Consider the following 20,868-nt stretch of genomic DNA (forward strand, 5'->3'; position numbering starts at 1 on the left):
CTAATATGCAGTGTATATGGGTCAAAGACCTTGTTCGGCGCTCTGGAGACATTGTTTACACATTTATGAATTTGAAAAAGGCAGCAAGTCCTGCGTATTCACCAGATATTTCTAGTTAGTCCGGTTTGAAGATTAAGGCCATTCTTGGCCACCATAATGGATAGCGCTTGCTTACATTTGAAGCTGAAAAACACTTAGTATACAAGTTTTATAAGTCGACAATGATAGAATAGTGCCATACTACAATCTATGAACCAACAGCGTCCATAGTTTTATCGTCCTGTCGTCTATGGAGCCGTGGAAGGTATCGAGAACTTCCCCATGCAGACTCGTAGCACGGGCGATCCAACATGGCGGCCGAGAATCGCTTCAATCTTGAAACCGGCGGACTAACTTGAAATAACTGGTGAATACGCAGGACTTGCTGCGTTTTTCAAATTTATAAATGTGTAAACAATGTCTCCAGAGCGCCACACAAGGTCTTTGACCCATTTACACTGCATTTTTGAGTCGTTTGTGGTCGTTTGTGGTATTTCCGAGTCGTTTGTGGTCGTTTGTGGTATTTAGGCAGACCGCATGGGAAGTTCTAGAGCAGTATCCGTTACATGTATAAAAACGTCAGCATGTAGCTGTGGATGTTATATGTTTGTTTGTGAACACACATCGAGAAGGTGTGGATGGATGTTCATGATATTTGGTACGTGTGTAGTGGGTGGGAAACAAAGGTCAAGTTCGATAAGGGCCCTCCTAGCGGCTTGTTACGGTATCAAAATACGCAATAAAAATTTTTAAAAAATAAAAACGTAATAAAAAAAGTACTCTATTCTGTCTGTGAAACTTCTTGAGCGATCTGTCCCGTATTTGTTGACGCAGCTAGCGTAGAATACTGTATCTGTAAGTTTGGGCCCCCTAGCGGCTTGTTGGAATACGGTGCACAACGATGCCAGCAAAAGACAGCAAAATACACAAACGTAGTTAACTGTAATATACGTAGAATATTGTAAATTTGGGTACCCTAGCGGTTTGTTGGCAGATGGTGCTCGAAGGTGTGTGAACTTACGGTTGGAACGGAGCAGCCCCCAGCCGGAAACCATGCAGCGCGTGCCGGCAGGGAAGGAGGCGTCGTCTCCGCTCGCTGCCAGACAGACGGGGTGGACGGTGTCACTCATCTGGACGGGGGTGGCCAGCTTCAGCAGGCAGATGTCGTAGTCGATGGTGTTGGAGTCGTACTGCGCATGACACAGCTTCTGTGAGATGCGCACGCGCTGGATGTCCTCGCCGGCGGAGCCCTTGTCGTGCTCTCCCAGGATGACGTAATCACCGGAAATGCTGCAAACGTCAGACGACACGAAGAAAGAAGAAAAAAATGTAAAAAAAAAACTATAGTGAAACAGTGAGAAGAACGGAATATAGAGAATAAAAGAGGAAACTGGATGTTAGATCTTCTTCATCTACAAGCAGATCCTATAGTAGCATACGATAGTATCAAAAGCTGGCAAAGGATTGAAGGCGGCCAAGGGGTGTGTATGTGACCGGAGGTGTCCGTTTGACACTCTTTGGCCAGCTATGCTCATTGGCTAGCTTTGATACTATCTTATGGCATCGTAGGATCTGCTTGGAGATTAAGGTCTTCTGTAGAAATGGCCGTGCAGTTCGCGGGTTGTTCTTTGACACTTTCAGGCGTGCCCCTAACGTGGCCCCGTGGCACCCTGTGCATGGCTACAGGGCTGTCTTTGGGCCCGGCCGGGCCCCGGCTTTGTTCAACTCGGAGTTAAAATCAAACCGGGACATGACGACAAATAGACGCCGTGGCCTACCCGTGAGAAGAACAAGGGGACCACAGCGCGGTATCCGACAGTCACCCGGGACAAATTTGTGACTTGCAGCCCGACAGGGGCTACATGCCCGACGGGTACGGACACAACTATGATCAAAACATTAGACAAAGGGAGATTGTACCTGGGATCACAGTGAGCGGCAGTGACGACCCATTCTTCGTTCAGAAGGGAACCACCGCAGTAGTGCCAGCCTGTAGAAGTCTGGGAAATATTATGGACAAAAACGAGTTATCTTCAGACAAAATTGCATTGACTTGGGATTACGTCACGTTCCGGAAGGAACAAAAACTAAAAGTGTGATTTATGATTCACATATTTTGTATCAAGATCCTTAGATAGCTTTACTGCTACTCTCGGTGCCATTCGAGTTCTCTTTGAGTTCTGCGTGCATACTCAGATCTCGGCCGCCGGAGACCCCCCCCCCCCCAAAAAAAACCCAACAACAATCGACAATACTTTCATTGAGGATTAGAGTACAATTTACAAATCTGGATAGTGAATTCAGAGATCTTTCCACGGGATACGAACCAAAAACTTTATCGTCCAATTAGCTATAGAGTAGACCAACGGCTGTTACCTACTTTCACAGTCAGGCTGCAGTCACACTTCCAAACCGATAACCCTGAGTCCTGACGCTGCCCCCGACGATATTTTCACAGCTAGCTTACGGCTTGGAGACGACGTTTTTTTCGACGTCACCCGGGCTTATTCTAATTCTGAATGAAGATCAACCGGGGCCCGTCCGAGCGAGCCCCCAAACAGCCCGACGGCCATTTAGACGTAACATGGGACCCCGTCCGAATATGATTAAAAAGCCTGTAAATGGGATTTGTTGGCTGTACCACAAATGAGCTACAGAAGTAGAGAATCTTGTTGGGTTACCTGTAGAGACACCTGCCAAGGCCAGCTATGGGGGTTGGCCTCCTCTCCATTGACGATGCGCGCCTGGAAAGGGCCATACATCAGCCGCCTGGTCATGCGAGGCGCCACGGCGGGAGTTCCGCAGGACTGGGCTGGGGACAACACGGAATAATAAGTTCATGTTGCGTCTTCACATAGTGAGCTTACAATAACGTTTCAATGAAATAATGACACCGTATGAAACAATGAGTATTTCCTCTTAAACTCAACTCTACTACTCTACTCAACTTTACTCTACTCAAGGAGGTTGAAACCTCCTTGCTCTACTCTACTCTACAGTACTCTACAGTACTCTACTGTACTCTATTCTACTCTACTCTACTCTACTCTACTCTACTCTACTCTACTCTACTCTACTCTACTCTACTACTCTACTTTACTCTACTCTGCTCTGCTCTACCCTACTCTGCTCTGCTCTACTCTACTCTACTCTACTCTACTCTACTCTACTCTACTCTACTCTACTTTACTCTACTCTACTCTACTCTACTCTACTCTACTCTACTCTACTCTACTCTACTCTACTCTGCTCTACTCTGCCCTACTCTGCTCTGCTCTACTCTGCTCTGCTCTACTCTACCCTACTCTACCCTACTCTACTCTACTCTGCTCTACTCTACTCAATTCTACTCGTCTCTACTCTACTCTACTCTACTCTGCTCTGCTCAACTCTATTGTACTCTACTCTGCTCTAATCTACTGTACTCTGCTCTGCTCTAGTCTGCTCTGCTCTACTCTACTCTACTCTACTCAACTCTACTCTACTCTACTCTGCTCTGCTCTACTCTGCTCTGCTCGATTCTACTCTGCTCTACTCTACGCTTCTCTAATCTACTCTGCTCTACTCTACGCTTCTCTAATCTACTCTGCTCTGCTCTACTCTACTCTACTATACTCTACCCTACTCCATTCTACTATGCCATATGCTACTCAACTGAGAACATACATGCACGTGGCATAAATACGACAAAAAGTAGAAAGCAATTGCAAAGAACGAACTTACCCTTGGCGTAGGACGCCAGAGAGAGGACACACAAAAACCAGATCATCTTGCCAGGACTCGCTCAACACGATGTAGAATCGAGATTCGAGTGATGGAGGAACCTGACATTGGTGCCGGTATTTATACAAAATGTGAGGCAGTAACCCAGAGAACAGCCCAGATGGCCGCGATAGATATGACATCTCAACTGAGATTTATCATTTCCTGAGAGTGTTTACTTTATGCTAAACCTGTTATTTCTTAGAATATATTGGTATATTGCACCATCAGAGACTACTTCTAGTAGTACTCGAGACATTGGTTTAAACAAGGACGTTACTATATAACGTCCTTAGTTTAGAATATCCAACTTATGCTGCTATGTTGTTATGTTGTGTTGTTTGTTTGTTTGTTTGTTTTATTTGGATCTCCATTAGTGATACATGCAGTATCACTATTTTCCTGGAGTTGTGTTGTGTTGTTTTTGTTTTGCTATGTTATGTTCTGTTACGTTGTTATGTTATGTTATATTATGTTATGTTGTTATGTTATGTTATGTTATGTTATGTTTTTGTTTTGCTATGTTATGTTATGTTATGTTATGTTATGTTATGCTATGCTATGTTATGTTATGCTATGCTATGTTATGTTATGTTATGTTATGTTATGTTATGTTATGTTATGTTATGTATAATAATGTTGTACCATAAAATGACATAGTGTTTTTTTGCATTGTCTAATAGAGCCCACCAGATAGCGACACTAGTATAGATGACAGTCGGGGACGAATAATGGCAAAAAAAAAAAACAGTATATATTGCCACTTGAAAACGATTACCAACATTCAGTCCTATAAAAACTCCAATACGTTAAACATAATGTCTTATGATCCATATTCAAGGAGTGGCATGCTTATCACCTCAATCAAAATGAAGGTATTGTTTTTATGCGTCTAGGTGTGTGTATGTGTGTGTGTATGTGAGTCTGTGTATCTGGATATTTGTGGTCAGTATAACGTAGTATATATATATATATATATATATATATATATATAGCTTGGGGGGAAAAAGGACAAGGTCGATTTTGGGCCTGGTTTATGACCTTGACCTGCATCAACACAGCATTCAAACAACTGGATAAAGTCTGGAGATGTTCAGATCTGAACATCTGTACCAAGATCCGGATGTTCAATACCATGGTAAAACCTGTTCTACTGTATGGTGCTGAGACATGGAGAACAACAGCCGGCATAACAAAGAAAGTACAAACATTCATCAACACTTGCTTACGGAAGATATTGAAAATCTACTGGCCAAACACCATCCGTAATGAAGAACTATGGCAACGCACCGGACAGGTACTAGTAGGGGTAGAAATACTACGTAAGCGGTGGACCTGGGTGGGTCACACCCTGCGAAAGCCAGCCTCAAGCACAGTTAGAGAAGCATTCACATGGAACCACACAGGAAAGCGCAAGAGGGGAAGACCTAGAAACACCTGGAGGCGAAGCCTGGAGGCGGATGTGAGGGAGTCTGGCTACACATGGGGACAGCTGGAGGAAATAGCCCAGGACCGCCGGAGGTGGAAGCAGCTAGTTCGTGGCCTTTGCCCAAGGATGGGCAGTAGGCCCAAGTAAGTAAGTAAGTTATGACCTTGTTTGAGCACAAAGAATTACGACCCACTTCCAACTCGAGAGTCCTCAACTCCAAACAAAGAGTTGCAGAGGGGCCGTTATCAGACGGTGCTGCCGGTTTTACGGCAATTTCCTTGCGAACGTAACATACGGAGCTGTACTTACGTAATTGTGTTTGCATATAACGTTGTTATCGAAAATTGTGCTTATATATAACGGTATGGCCTTGTTGATATCATTATATGGATGACTCCCGCGCAAAAACTTTCATCCATTTCCAAAAATCAAAAGAAAAGTTTTCAACCATAGTGTAAATGCAAAATGAGGATATATGCGGAATGCTAACAAAAATATCGGAATTCATGTCTACTAATGTCATAGAATGGCAAGGTCAATTTCAAGGTCATAGAAGCAAGTTAAAGAACAAAAATGAAGGATCTATTGTTCGGTATAACATACTCTGCGTTTTTAGTTATTTATTCAACCTTCCTGACCACGTAGAACGTTTTTGGACAATTCTTTTATTCACAGGCTCGCATCAGTTTTGGGGTCCCCAGAGGATGTCATCCATATAACGTTAATCAAATCAACACGGAGAGTCGTTTGTTATCTGAGGCTTTGATAAAACCCATTGTAACCAATGCCACACTAGCTGTTCACTTTGCCATTATTGTTTGAGTGCGTTCTCTAAAACTGTGTGTTCAAAATACCCTACGATGGATCAATATTGATTCATATACTCACTACTCAGTATTCTAGCAGAGGAGGGAGGGGGCAGACTGCTGAAAATCGCATCAACACAGCGATCAATTGTAGTATCAAAAATGTGATTGATTTTGAAGCACAGTCAGAATGTATGATATCCATAACATAGGCCTAGGACTGACATCATACAACCACTAGGGCAAAGGTCCGTTCGGGCAGTTTTAGGGAACGAAAGGTACGATACAAAGACTATGAAACACATAACGGACCAAACAAGAAAGCTTCTGAAAAAAGCTGGCCGGTGCGTATTTTGGAAAAAGCCTGGATGTTAAACAAAATCACATGAAAAAAAGAGTTTTTAAACATCGAATTACTGACTTGGTTTGTCTTCTATTAATAAAACATTACATGAGATTTGTCTAACAAAGAAAAAAAAATTGTTACAAGTGGGGTTCGAACCCACGATCCACGGCTGCAGAAGCAAATCGCTAGATCCACCCGGCGCGTAGACCGCTCGGGCACGCTAACTCCATTGCGTAATGTTGCGTATAGAAGCGCTATAATAAAAGTTTGGTTAAATTGACCGATCCATGCATGTATCCATGCAAACCAAACCGTTGAACGGTTGAACGAACGTTGTCTATTTTCAAGTATCCGCTTAACCATCTTCGTTGAAGCAAGGACGTTATATCCTTGGTTGAAGGAATACGGGAAAAGTGGCCGCCCTCACAAATTCAGGGCCCCAGAAGGGCTCCAAGAAGATGACTTGTGACATGTGACGTAAAACACGTTGGAAAACTGGTGAATATTGTATGTTTTCTTCGCCGTATCGTAATTGAATTAATGAGTCTTTGCAACAATTGCTTCGTTTCCACCAAGGTTTAGGTGACCGTCTGTCACCTTCCTCGGGGTCGGGCAATTCTGACTAGTTCACATTGTACTGCAGCTTATGGATGCGGTCCCAAACGTGAAGTATTTACAATGTTTGTGCAGTTGCACTCACTGTACGTCTGGGACTACATGATTAACGTTAAGCAGCGACACCTAACCTGCAGTACAATGTGAACCAGTCAGAATTGCCCTGAAGAAGGTGACAGACGGTCACCAAAACGTCGGTGCAAACAATGGTTGCATAACAAGAATCTCTTTCTTCAGTGACTTACCAACCTGGTGAAACTATTCACGGCCATATCGTTTTGTTATGTCTTTGGATTACGTAACTAAGAATCTGTGTGTTTGATGTTATGTTGCCGGTCGCCCACAACAGTATTGCTCAAGATTACTTGTTTTGTTATGTCTTTGGATTACGTAGCTAAGATCTGTATAATGTTATATTTTTTCTGTGTGAACTACAAACGCTAGGCTATTGGGACCGGGTACCCCAAACAGTATGGTTCAAGAGCATTTTTGTCTTCCTGAAGCGTTCTAATTCATCATAGAGAAATTCCTCTAATCAGGTGTATTTCACCATGTGGTCCTTTGGGAAACGTTAGCATTTCAATTGTAAATACCTGGGTATGTACTATGTCCACCTCTAAAACCATACCATATACTTCATGGTGGTTCCCAACGCTGGTTCATGCAAATCTAATTAACCACAAAACATCAAGTCTGCTTTTGGGATTGTATATAGCTATGCTTTGGGTTATAGCTTATAGGTATAAAAACTGCGTTCAAATATCTATCCAAGTCTCTACCAGACTCTGGCATGGCCGAATAGTAATTGGCGTTAACTTTGTCTAAGTTTGGAATAAAAGTCTAGTAGGAGTTAATTGACCTAGGAGTGAACTACCCATGCATCCATCTATGTATCTATCCATCCACCCATCTATCATATGTAAAGGAAGACAGAGATTCAATAATTGTGCATTATGAACTTTATTGACTGTAAACGACGGATCTCTTTTAATTTTGTTTGCAAGCAAGAAAGCCGTATACAATGCTCCCATATGACCGAAGTCATTCAACTTTACCATGCCTGGCTGAAAAGAAGACTTGATCTACAGTCTATGCAATTGCTACAGGGCAGACATGGTAGAGGCGATGTTGAGAGGGAAGGACGTGAGTCGCAACTTAGTTGTTGGCCATGGTGGAGTCGAGCCACTGGCGGAGGTTGGTGACGCGTGCGTACACGGCAGGGGTGGAGGTGCTGCACTGGGAGCTTCCCCAGGACACGACTCCGATCAGGTTCCAGGCACCGTCCTTCTGGCACACCAGCGGGCCACCAGAGTCACCCTGGGGGGACACGAAATAAAGAACAGGGTATTGGATTTCTTTTACACTACCAGTACAGTAACCTGGAATCCAGTCTAGTTGTGGCACGGCCTACCGTAGTTAGTATAGACTCTCTACGGGGTCAGTGCAGCTCTAAGCCGCCGGTGTAATCATTCACACCCAGTGGGAGTTAATTAATAGGCCACAACTAACTGCTGGTCGGCAATTAACTCCCACTGGGCCAAGTCTAACCGCGTGAAAATCCTACCGGTGTGAATGATTACCCCGGCGGCTGAGAGCTACACTGGCCCCGTAGAGAGCCTAAACTAACTACGGTAACGTTAGGCCGAGCCAGTAGTAGACTTGATTCCAGGTTACCAGTACAGTCGCCCGCTTTACGATGTCTATGAAACATTTTCCTCAGAGCTTCTGACTTGAATGCTGCTGCTGATCCAATCCTGGCAAATTTTACCGAATTTGAGCTAGACCCTCGCTATCAACTTGCAACTATGAGAAATGGTGAAATGACATATTGAATTTGTTCGCCAAATCATTAATATTCTATGTGATTTAATGTTACATTCATGAATAAATATAAAAATGTATGCTAATTTTCTGACGTCATGGGTCAAAATCGAAGATGGCGTACCTTTAATCATTATATAGCAAACATGGATACATCGACTGATGATGTAAAACGTGCTTGCTACTGCCCTAGGTGATTCTTTAAATGTATTCTTTATTTCTTCCAAAAATTAATTAACAAATTCATCAGGTTGGTAGAACATAAAATATTGGAGTTTTCTTTTACACCACCAGTACTGTCTTTTACCTGATTTACGTTTCGATGTCTATCAGACGGAGCTTTTGACTGGAGTGCTGCTTCTCACCGGTCTATATAGCCGATGTAGGTGGCGCTTTTGCTGTGAGAAGCAACATTCCAGTCAGAAGCTCTGAAATAGATACCTAGTATTGGACCCCTCAGTGGGAATATGAAGAGTAACAGGCGACAGTATAATTCCGGACAAACACTCTAATTCCGGAAAACCTTAATAATTTCAGATTGACCAGATGAATTAGTATTTGTAGGTATGATATATCAAAGGATTTTGAATACGTAGGCTGCAATTAGATGTCTCTACGAAGAAAGGTCTGCAGAATTCTGGCTCAGGGTCCCAGAATTCTGGTAGAATTCTGGCAGAATTCTGACTGTGAGGCAAAATTCTGGCAGAATCCATAGAATTGTCTTTCTTCATGGAGACATCTAATAGCAACCTTCATATATATTCAGCATCCTTTGATATATCATACCTACATATATCAATTCATCTGGTTAATCTATTTTGAAATGAATTGACGTTTTCCGGAATTCAAGTGTTCATCCGGAATTATACTGTTGCCTGTTGAGTATAGAAAGTACACGGCGTTTTAGTCTCACCATGCAGGAGGTGGCACCATCTGCGCCTGCGCAGACCATGCGGTCAGTGATGGTGTTGACACTTCCCCAGGCGGCCTGGCACTGCGAGGTGCTGATGAGGGGGATCATGGCCTGCTGCAGGATGTCAGGGGTACCGGAGGCTGGGGGAACGGGGGCGGGCAACCGTTAGTATGACGATTACTACTCTGACCAATGTCAGACTTTGTCCCTGTCCCTGTACAGTGAAAACAAGAAATGCTGGCCACGCAAGCTGGCATAATGGTGAGGTTGAGATGATGGCAAAATATACGGTTTGTAAGCAGGAGAAATAACCACTTTGGAACCGTGCCCTATCCTAGCAGAAAGAGAGAGAGAGAGAGACAGAGACAGAAAGAGACAGAGACAGAAAGAGACAGAGAGAGAAAGAGAGAAAGAGAGAGAGAGGGAAAAAGAGAGAGAGACAGAGAGACAGAGAGAGAGAGAGAGAAAAGAGAGAGAGACAGAGAGAGAGACAGAGAGAGGGAGAGATTAGGATAAAGCACAACAGAAACGACATCACCGACGAGCCCAGCAGCTGTCGCTGTAGTGCAGTACAGCTACAGATTGAACAATAGTCTTGGTGCCGTTCCACACCTGGCAAAAAAACGTGCCCAAATGATTACAACACTGCCGACGCATTATACAAATTTAAAGGATGTCAATTTGTATATGACGTCAGACTGGCATGGGACGCACAGAAGCATTGCGCAATGCACGATGCGCGTGCAACGAACTACAGCTGTCTGCATGCAGGGCAAACTGGAAGGCACCCAGGAATGCAGACCGGCAGCCGGAAAGCTGAGACCGGGCACTAAGCGTGGAAAAAAAGGAGAGACAACTCACAGGAGGCAGATGTCTTTCCCCAGCCGGAAGTGTAGCACCTCATCCCAGCAGGGAAGGAAGAGTCATCACCGGAGTTTGCCATGCAGACGGGGTGGACTTTATCACTGAACACGGCGGGGGTGGCCAGCTTCAGCAGGCAGATGTCGTAGTCGATGGTGTTGGAGTTGTACTGCTGGTGGCAGATCTTCCTGGAGATGCGCACGCGCTGGATGGACTCGGTACCGCCGCCCTTGTTGTGCTCTCCCAGGATGACGTAGTCAGAGGAAATGCTGCAAACGTCAAAGGACAAGAAGTGGTGTGATCAGTGATAGGTACCAAAAATTCAGGTTCAGTTACGGTCCAGGTCTAGAGAATGAGGTCCCGGTTCGTACCTGTCCCTGGTCCTTATTGTTTGTGAAAACTAGTGAATGGACGATACTAAAAACAACGGTCCAATTCTCTAAAAAGAAATCTATTTGGGGGAGTATCCGACTCCCGCATATAGTAAGGCACTTACGTGGGATCACAGTGAGCAGCAGTGATGACCCAGTTCTCGTTCACAATAGAACCACCGCAGTAGTGCCAGCCTGTAGAAGTCTGGGAAAATTATGAGAAAATATGTGTATTCTAAAGTCTGTAACCAGTCACTGTCACCAATGAGGTCCTATCTTTATCTCAAGGTAGATCATCAAGGTAGCATAGACCAAAAGTACTCTTTCTACTTTATTCTGTTTTCTCGATTCATCTAAATTTCAAGAATAGATCAGACTGTGTTCAAATTAATAAATCTAGTAATTGATAGCTTGTAGAAAGATTTGAACCTGCAATCCTCATGTTCACATAAAGAATCCCACTCACTATACAGAAATGGGATCAGTTTATTATCCAGTGCCCTCAAAGAAGTCAAATCCCTCAATAGTAAAGTTGTGTCTTTAAGTTGATGAAGCATTTATGATTCAGTATGTGCTCCGTTACTTAAAATTTACTTAGATGCTCAATACTGTAGTGTACACACGATGAACTGTCAGGCATGCATATGATTTTGCAAATCAATATTTGTTTGTTTGTTTATTGAGAGTCACCACGTTATTGAAAGGATTGATGTAACAAATGTCTATCATCCATTCAAGGTGTCAACCTGGAGACCAGACTGTAAGGTTTTATCCACTTACACCGGGAAGAAACCCTACTCTTTTCGATACAAGTGATATATATATATAGCTGTCCTCAAACACGTGCACTGGACGTCTATCTAATGTCCTTACCGAGGGAAGGCCCTAACCGAAGCTAGGTGCTCTTTTACACCGTGTGAAGTGAGGAAAGTCGTGTAAAGTGGGCTTGAGAAGGACACAAGGTTATCATCAAATTTCTCACACCTGAAGAGACACCTGCCAGGGCCAGCTGTGGGGGGTGGCGTCGTCTCCGTTCACGATGCGTCCCTCAGCCTGATCGTACCTCAGCATCTCCGAGCTGCGGGGCTGGATGGCAGGGGTTCCGCACGAGCCTGCGAAGGAGAACGGGCAGGTAGATTGTGAAAAGTGGACAGATGTGCGATTAATTTACGATGAAGATAGAGATTTGCTGAACTAAAATCCCATTCTAGTCATGAATGAAGTACCTCCTACCCCCGTAAATAGTTTCATCGGGTTGATACGTCACTGAAAAAAAAAAGAGTCGCATTTTTTCCACAACCCCTTCGTTTCGGTGGCCGTCTTTCATCTTCCTCAGGGGGTCTTTCGTACTGCAGCTATAGGTGGCGCTGCTTACAGATGCAGTCACAAACGTAAAATATTTACATATTTACAGTGATTATTCTATGCGATGTTTACATTGCGGTCACAAAACGGTCTGAAATGTTGACGTGAACTCACCAGGAGCGTAGGTGGGAGGGGGCAGTGTGGTGGTGGTGATGATTTCACCTCCGCGGCTGAACGAGAGGGAGAACCCGGAAGCTGCGACGCTGTAGTCCGAAGTGAATTCGATGGTAACCGCCGATCGGGTGGCGATGTTGGCCGGCCTGTTAGTACCACAGTACTCACCTAAAGCAACAGAAATGTTGGTCATTGGTGACGCCTCAGGGGCGGGGTAATTTTTCATTCTTAGACTACTATTGTCTGCAAGAAACAATAGTATAGTGCATTTGGTGAATGAATGAATTCACATGACTTTCATTAATTAGCCTCATTACCCAAATATTGGGTACCTACTGCAAATACACCAGATATTATCAATATCATAATTATTATACAATACTCGAAGACGTACCAACACGAACGCCTCCGTCGTACACAGTAACGGTGTCGTAGCAGCTGCCGGTCCAGGAGCTCGCTGCCTCCAGCTGGAAGCTGTTGAAGGTGATTTGCAGCAGCTGGCCGTTAGCAGGGAAGCTGTACTCGCAGTTCAGGTCGTTGCCGTAGCTGTTGGGGTAGTTGGGAGAGGCCGCTGTGCCGCTGGAACCACTGAAAGTTCCGCCACAGCTTTGGGCTGGAAGTAAAACAAATTTCCATAACTAGTACTTACTTTTACCAGTTGCGGCAGCATTGAAGTAACCAAGTGAGTTTCATCTTCTGTTGGGCGATACTTTAATCTGCAATTTTACTTGTGGCAGGTAATAAGATACGCCAAAAAGGAGTTACTCAAGTAATTGGGTATGTTATGGAAACGGCCAGACGCTTGAGATAGGTCATTGCGTCACTGACGAAATATAGTAGATACTATTTGAAACGTCTGCCCGTTCCTAAAATCATATCCAGTTGCTTGATATGGCGTTTACTTGTACTCTTCAGTTCAAGCAAATTTTGTGCTAATCAACCCAAAAAACTTTTCCTTTTTGACCACCTTCCTTTACCTCCAATGAGTTTATGGTGCAAATACTTATTAAGAGACATATTAAGATCTTCTCATAAAGGCGAAAGGTAAGAGTATGAACAAAATACTACTATACAATGGTTAAGATATAACATATGAAGGAATATCAGTAGTGCTATTTAGAAGTAATTTCAATTAAAATGGAAAAATTTACTCATAGTACTGCATGGGAATATGGGAATGATGAACATCAGAAAAGAAAGAGCGGATATGTTATCTCCTGAAAGTCCACGTTTTGGACGCTTTTTGGATGGCATATATTTGCTAATTGATACACAAGTCATACTAGTATTTGCTGTGGGGGTTACTTGGTTTAAAGTTAATGCCATTGAACGGTACAGTAGAAATCAGAGTGTCTTTGATGCTCAGCCTTCCTTTCTAATGAATGACATGGTTCCAAATATGCGTACTGCCATCGTATAGACAGATGAAACAATTCAAGAAAGAAAATCCAAAGAAGAGACTTACCCTTAGCGTAGGACGCCAGAGAGAGGACACACAGAAACCAGATCATCTTGCCAGGACTCGCTCAACACGATGTAGAATCGGGATCCGAGTGATGAACGAACCTGGCATTGGTGCCTGTATTTATACAAAATATCAGGCAGTAACCCAGAGAACAACCCAGATGGTCGTGGTTAATGTGACGTTCAAGTTAGATTTATTAGATCCTGTGAGTTTTGAAGTGTTTGATTGTTTTAGCCAAGCTTGAAATAGCAGGATCTTATTTTAGCAGCACAGGTTTTGCATGTGTAACGTCAATGAAGAGTAGACATCCAGGTAATAAGATACTAGGTAACAGTTATTCGTGTAACTGATATAATATTTCAAATGTGTTGCTATTAATATTTTGGCAATCTATTGAGCTGAGGTTTCATAAACAAAAGACATCACGGAAAGCACTTGACTATCAAAATTGTAGTCATGTGAAAAAGCGGTTTATGCATGCACATGGGTCACTAATGTGAGTGAAAGCCCTGAAAAATCTCCGTTGACCTTGAAAATACTAACTTATTTTCTTCTTGTCACCATGTGACTTGTGACGTAAAACTTAAGCCTACTTACAACTGAAGAGTCTTCTACTGTGAGACGGGCAGATGGGAAAATGACCTTTATCAAAAAGTGCTGCCGGTATTGTAGCCCTTATCTTGCGAATACAACATACGGAGGGGCCAATAAGCTTATAAAACCCCTCGAAGTCTGGTTATTCAAGATACAGAAATGAGTGCGGTTTGCTTCTACTTTCAAGGCCTTAATTAGGTTGATTGCCACTTCGATTTCGTCAATTCTTCCATCTGCGAAGGTTTTCCGAAAATATACTCTTGTTATATGCCAACGTTTCAGTAGTGGATGTACTGTTCCTGAATATCCAACTCACCCTTCATACTGAGAAGAGTCGGACGTAGTCACTTGAAGCGTGCGGGTACGCCCCGAAAGTCATCGTACTACAGGCCTACAGTAAAGGGGTTTAACTCAACTCTTTATGTATTTACAATGTGTGCGTTATTTCTGATAACGAAACACTCGAGGAAGGGAGTTGTGTCTCGTGGTGTAAAAGTTGATAGAACCACCAAGGTACTTTTCTTACAATGAGATACACATGGGCGAAAAGACATGAAAGGCCAAGAAAACAAAAGACAAGAAAGCAAAGGTAAATAAAATTTAAAAAGTGCTTGAAAACGATTCAAAGACCTGGCTTCTACCAGTCTCCAGACATGCACGCTGACTTCAAATTATCAATGAGTAACAGCTTATCAGTGACGATCTCTGTGTACACATGTTTGCCCTTCGTGGTACTCAAGTGTGGCAGTTACGATAACGCAGCGTTCAAACCTTTATGGCAGGAAAGCGATGTGGTTTACAGCACTTATACAGGGAAATTTCGACCACTCGAAACTTCAGAACCTTCCTTTCAGCGAGATGTGTATCAGATTGAGTCAGTTTTCTGAGTGTTTGGTATCAACTCAACCATCTGCCGTTTTTCCTAGTTCCAATGTTTAGATAAGATGAAAAATTGTATAAAAAGGGTGCTACGTGACTGCACGTTCACTCTGAAATCCTGATCAGTTTCCTGCCTGACAAGCTCATCGACATTGACTCCACGATGCTGCGACTTCTTAGCCTTCTTGTGCTGGTGTCTTACACCACAGGTACGTACAGGCATTCTATTTTGTCATAGTTGTAAATCTATCTAAGGCTTGATGCAATGCTTTCGGCAAGTTGAAGTACTGCCACTACTAAAACATGGCGTCATAAACGCCAAATTTACATCCGATGTCAATGTTGAATTACAAGCAAGTCGTGAATGCGACAATAAGGGGGGAATTGTTCAAGTAAATGATTATATAAATGATAAATTGGAAGGGCGTAAGTCTATATCGTAAGAACTTGCAACGGGTTGGGCACTTATGCTACCAATGCCAACGTGTTTCTACTCAAGGAACCTGACATTTTAAAAGCTCCTGGCCTCCTTCACAGACCTTTTTCACCGCTGGCTTTTGTTTTTTTGTGGGGGTGCTGATTCGCGATTTCAAACATGGGCCCAGGGACAACTTGGTGAAAACTCCCTCTCCATGCATTAGAGAACATTCACTCTTGTTGAACCAGTGCTCCCGACAAAAAGATAAATCCAGCGATAATTGCTAGAAATCTGCGAATGACGATAAAAGCTTCTCAAAAGTATGTTTCCCTATAACTATTACTACAATCAAACCCTAAGCTTCAAGTATCTGACGTGCATTGTTGTGGAAACATTTTCGCCGTAAAAATTGTCCTACTTTCAGCCCAAAGCTGTGGCGGAAATTTCCGTAAGACAATGAAAGTTGATTGGCACAAAATTTGAACTGAAGAGTACAAGTTAAGCTGCAGTTGAAGTATTGTCCAATTGTAAATGAAACTCAGGCAGTTGCTTAAATACTGCCGCAACTGGTAAAAGTTAACTGAAAGGAAACTTGTTTTACTTCCAGCCCAAAGCTGTGGCGGTACTTTCACCGCTTCCAGCGGCACAGCGGCCTCTCCCAACTACCCCAGCAGCTACGGCAACGACCAGAACTGCGAGTACAGCTTCCCAGCTAACGGCCAGCTGCTGCAGATCACCTTCAACAGCTTCCAACTGGAGGCAGCGAGCTCCTGGACCGGCAGCTGCTATGACACCGTTACTGTGTACGACGGAGGCGTTCGTGTTGGTACGTCTCATAATCATGTACTTATAGCGGCGTTTGAAAGTAAAATACATTTAGTGTGATAACTTCTATGGCTGGCATCTTTCCTTCTCGGATGCTTCATTTACAGTTAGGCATTTCATAAGACATTCGTGGTACAGAAAAATTCATATTTCTAGCGCAACTATACAAGCCTTCGATCGTAAAAGATATCTCTTCTTTTATCTCTACTATACCTTAACTGAAAAGCGAGCAGAATTTGAATACGTTTGAAATGATAATTCGGTTTATTTTGTATCTGTTAGATATTTTGATGATACCTGCACTCATCCCAGTGTAGAAAAAATGTGCAATGAAGGTCTTTATTTATTCATTCACCAAGTGCACTGCACTATTGTTTCTGGTAGACAATAGTAGAATTTTTAAAAATGCCCCACCCCTTTGGCGTTGCCAATAACCAACTTTTCTGTTACTTTAGGTGAGTACTGTGGTACCAACAGGCCGGCCAACATCGCCACCCGATCGGATGTCACCATCGAATTCTCTTCGGACTACAGCGTCACAGGTACCGGGTTCTCCCTCTCGTTCAGCCGCGGAGGTGAAATCGTCACGACCACCACTCTGCCCCCTCCCACCTACGCTCCTGGTGAGTTATCTAGGAGGGTCTACATGCTATTTTTCGTAAGGCGTAGGCAGGCCTTTTTAATTTCCCGTAATTCATATATAATAGTAGGGAAGCTGATTTATTTTACATAATTCGTACTGGAAAGAAGCGTAAAGCGTTGATAGCTTTCGTAAATTTAACGTAAAGCGGTGTTAGCCATCCCGAATTTAGCGTAAGACGTTGTCAGGACCCCCCATGCAGACCCTCACCTCTCCTAGCACCGTGCATAACAAAGGTTTAGCGGCAGAGTATTGCTATTCTCCAAGCAGAGGTTAGGCTCCGGCTGTTTTTTAACGTTTTGTAGGGTATTGCAACCCATGTGGTATTCTAGTGCAGTAAGGGGGGTGGGGGTGGGGGGGGGCGTCATCTGTCAGTTTGTTTAGGCCCAGGGACCAGTCCGGGGCCCGGTCGGACTGTTTGCGGAAATGGAAAATTAAAGTCATGCCATTAGATATATAGTACACGGCATGCCGTTGAATTATGTTTGTTCCGTTTTGTGTTTTTGTCGTCTTTTATATCGTACTTTTCGTTCCCCAAAAATGCCCGACCGGCACTTTTTGGAAATGTTACGTTAGCCTCAGAGAGCCATTATTATGACAATTCCCCCTCCTTACATGGAGATTGTGTTACCACCAGGTAATCCTTATTTCGTGCACTGCGGAAGAGCATCATCATCATAAAGAGCATACCATACCATAAAGGGTCAAAGTGTACCATACTAAACTGGCTGTTGTGAAAGGCCTTACACTCTGACTTGTTTAGCGAGAACCGGCTCTTGAGCCCCTTTTACTACAGTCTACTTGCATTCCCTATTTTTCGATGTAACATGGCGTAAAGCCCATGCGTCTTTCCCTTCTAAACTTTATCATGTCAAAGATACATTGTGTATAACATCTTGGTTATCGGACGATGAATAGCAAATCTGTCCTGGTAGTCCATGACCTATTTGTTCGTTCTGCTCGGTAGGCTCATGCGGAACCCCTGCCATCCAGCCCCGCACCTCGGAGATGCTGAGGTACGATCAGGCCGAGGGACGCATCGTCAACGGAGACGACGCCACCCCCCACAGCTGGCCCTGGCAGATTTCTCTGCAGGTATGAAAAATCATAACCTTACTAGTTTCATCTTCCGTAGTGACCACTGGCTCAAACGTTTCGCTTTCCAATGCTTCGCCTTCGGTCACAATTGCGCCTTTGCCCGCAGAGAATGTAACCCAACCCTGGCTCCGAAGCCTCACAATTGTCCCGGGGTAGGTCAAGGCGTCTATCTTTCGCCGGGCCCCGGGTTGATTTTAACTCCGGGTTTTAAAAAAAGCCGGGCCCAAATATAGCCTGGTAACCGCTCGCAGGGCGACCTTCGTAGGGGTCACGCCCGAAAATGTCAAAAACAGTCAGTGAACTGACCGACAGGGCCCCCTTTTCCAATTGTGACCTAAGCATACTACGGATGATGGTACCCAGGCTTGTCAAATCAAAGAATTCAATGGAGATAAGACAATCATCATATGAAAATGATATTTTCAGTACCATTGTCAACATTTCGTGGTATCGCTAGTATAAGGTGGTACCTCTGTCAATTTTTGCCCATCATTTTCCCAGACTTCTACAGGCTGGCACTACTGTGGTGGTTCTATTGTGAACAACGAGTGGGTCGTCACTGCAGCTCACTGTGATCCCACGTAAGTGCCTTTCTTGTCAGATGTACAAGTTTGGAGGTACCGTGCCTTAGTCTCTGTGTAGACAGTTTAGCGACTCTATGTTCTTGTTTTTTGGCTAATGTTTCGGTCACAATTGTGCCGGTGCCCAGACCGAAGCCACAAATTTGTCCCGGTGGATTGCCGGATATCGGGGTACCTCTCGGTGTTGTCACTGGTAGGTCACGGTGTCTATCTGTCGCCGGGCCCCGTGTTGATTTTAACTCCGAGTCAAAAGAACTCCGGCTCGTCTCTTCCAGGGACTTATCACTTTATTAGATATCCAATGATTACAGGTTTTCGATAGCAAAACCTGTCTTGGTTTCGCTAGCGTTGATGGGCTTCGCCATATTGTGTCTCAAGGGAGTAATGCTTGGGAGAAGGGTGTGGCCAGCGATTTTGATGATATGTTAGCTGGTATGGAATGTTGTGAGCTTGTTGTGGCGGATTTGTCGGAAATACATAGGGACGACAGCCGCATAACAATAAATGATTAGTCTGTTTAATGGCGGGATGGTGGTACCATGGCAAGCCAGTACATAGATGATAGATCATGATATCAGTACTTCTTAGTTCAAAAATCTAAATATTGTATTTTTACCCGCAACATTTTTGCAGCATTTCCTCTGACTACGTCATCCTGGGAGAGCACAACAAGGGCGGGGGTACCGAGTCCATCCAGCGCGTGCGCATCTCCAAGAAGATCTGTCACCAGCAGTACAACTCCAACACCATCGACTACGACATCTGCCTGCTGAAGCTGGCCACCCCCGCCGTGTTCAGTGATAAAGTCCACCCCGTCTGTATGGCAAACTCCGGCGATGAGTCTTCCTTCCCTGCTGGGATGAGGTGCTACACTTCCGGCTGGGGAAAGACATCTGCCTCCTGTGAGTTATCTCTTTTCCACCTGTAGCTTGAAATTATGTAAATCGTAGAAATCAGGGCCCAAATTACATAATCATGCGATGAGAGCTTTCTTTGCTAAGATGAGACTTTGAGATATGTCTTCTCACCTCTCAATCAAGATCCTATAAATGCATAAGTCTGACATTTGGCATGTTGGTAGCTAAAGAGGTATCAAAAACTTAAGCTATACATAATTACTTTCACGAGATTGTGTTCTACGGACTCTTGGTAAAACTGGAGCTGAAAAACGTTAAAGAGCTGGGGGTCACCAGAACCAACTAGAGGGAGTACGCTCAGGACAGATCAACCTGGCGTGAACTTTCCATGCCTGTAGCCGCTATGCGTCAGACTATGATGACTGCGAATTATTGATTTATTGATTGACTGACTCTGTCATTGGTAAGAGTAGTAAAAACCTCATACTAACGGTTGCCCGCCCCTATTCCCCCAGCCTCCGGTACCCCTGACATCCTGCAGCAGGCCATGATCCCCCTCATCAGCACCTCGCAGTGCCAGGCCGCCTGGGGAAGTGTCAACACCATCACTGACCGCATGATCTGCGCAGGCGCGGATGGTGCCACCTCCTGCATGGTAAGACAAAAACATCATTCTTCTCAATACTGTACTTTTGTCTTCATGATTCTTCATGAAAAATGAGTCGGTGTAAGAGGCGCCAAGGAAGGAAGATTGTCGTTCGTTTAAAGCAGTAGTGCCAGGCTCACTGTGGAGTTTTCCAATCCTGGCAAATTCTAACAACTTTAGACCAAATCCTTGCTACACTTATAACTACTAAATCTTCAGTAAAATGAAGGCACTGTCAAAAACATAAAGGAATCAAGAGATATTTCAGAACAGTAGAGTTACTGAAGGTTGTTCCAGTCCCAACGAATGTACTGTCGATAACTGTACGACAACTGACAAGGCAATCATCCTATTTACATGTTAGTGGGTCGCCCTCCCCCATATGACCATGACAGGCGTTGATGTCCTCATACATATAGCCGT

General features: G+C 44.0%; 2 protein-coding genes across 4 annotated transcripts in view; one reads left to right on the forward strand and one right to left on the reverse strand.

Moving 5' to 3' along the window:
• LOC118427714 (chymotrypsinogen A-like) overlaps positions 1 to 14,064 on the reverse strand; it is a 15,892-nt gene extending 1,828 nt beyond the window's left edge. The window contains exons 1-8 of one of the 3 annotated variants that reach the window (XM_035837626.1): positions 13,908 to 14,063; positions 12,837 to 13,055; positions 12,443 to 12,610; positions 11,948 to 12,075; positions 11,089 to 11,168; positions 10,593 to 10,861; positions 9,732 to 9,871; positions 7,939 to 8,314 (exon numbers count right to left, since the gene is read on the reverse strand). In XM_035837626.1, the coding sequence (XP_035693519.1) occupies positions 8,153 to 8,314; positions 9,732 to 9,871; positions 10,593 to 10,861; positions 11,089 to 11,168; positions 11,948 to 12,075; positions 12,443 to 12,610; positions 12,837 to 13,055; positions 13,908 to 13,953 (1,212 nt within the window). In that variant the 5' untranslated portion in view covers positions 13,954 to 14,063 and the 3' untranslated portion in view covers positions 7,939 to 8,152. Of the gene's footprint in view, positions 1 to 1,060; positions 1,330 to 1,959; positions 2,040 to 7,938; positions 8,315 to 9,731; positions 9,872 to 10,592; positions 10,862 to 11,088; positions 11,169 to 11,947; positions 12,076 to 12,442; positions 12,611 to 12,836; positions 13,056 to 13,907 lie in introns of those variants that run through there. The other 2 variants (XM_035837627.1, XM_035837628.1) reach the window with 2 other exon arrangements.
• Positions 14,065 to 15,460: 1,396 nt separating this feature from the next.
• The window catches only part of LOC118427491 (chymotrypsinogen B-like), a 5,875-nt gene continuing 467 nt past the window's right edge, over positions 15,461 to 20,868 (forward strand). The window contains exons 1-7 of the mRNA XM_035837315.1: positions 15,461 to 15,589; positions 16,406 to 16,624; positions 17,079 to 17,246; positions 18,231 to 18,358; positions 18,863 to 18,942; positions 19,576 to 19,844; positions 20,315 to 20,454. Of these exons, the coding sequence (XP_035693208.1) occupies positions 15,544 to 15,589; positions 16,406 to 16,624; positions 17,079 to 17,246; positions 18,231 to 18,358; positions 18,863 to 18,942; positions 19,576 to 19,844; positions 20,315 to 20,454 (1,050 nt within the window). The 5' untranslated portion in view covers positions 15,461 to 15,543. The remainder of the gene's footprint in view (positions 15,590 to 16,405; positions 16,625 to 17,078; positions 17,247 to 18,230; positions 18,359 to 18,862; positions 18,943 to 19,575; positions 19,845 to 20,314; positions 20,455 to 20,868) is intronic.

This window comes from Branchiostoma floridae, chromosome 12, assembly GCF_000003815.2.
Source record: "Branchiostoma floridae strain S238N-H82 chromosome 12, Bfl_VNyyK, whole genome shotgun sequence".
NCBI lineage: Eukaryota > Metazoa > Chordata > Leptocardii > Amphioxiformes > Branchiostomatidae > Branchiostoma > Branchiostoma floridae.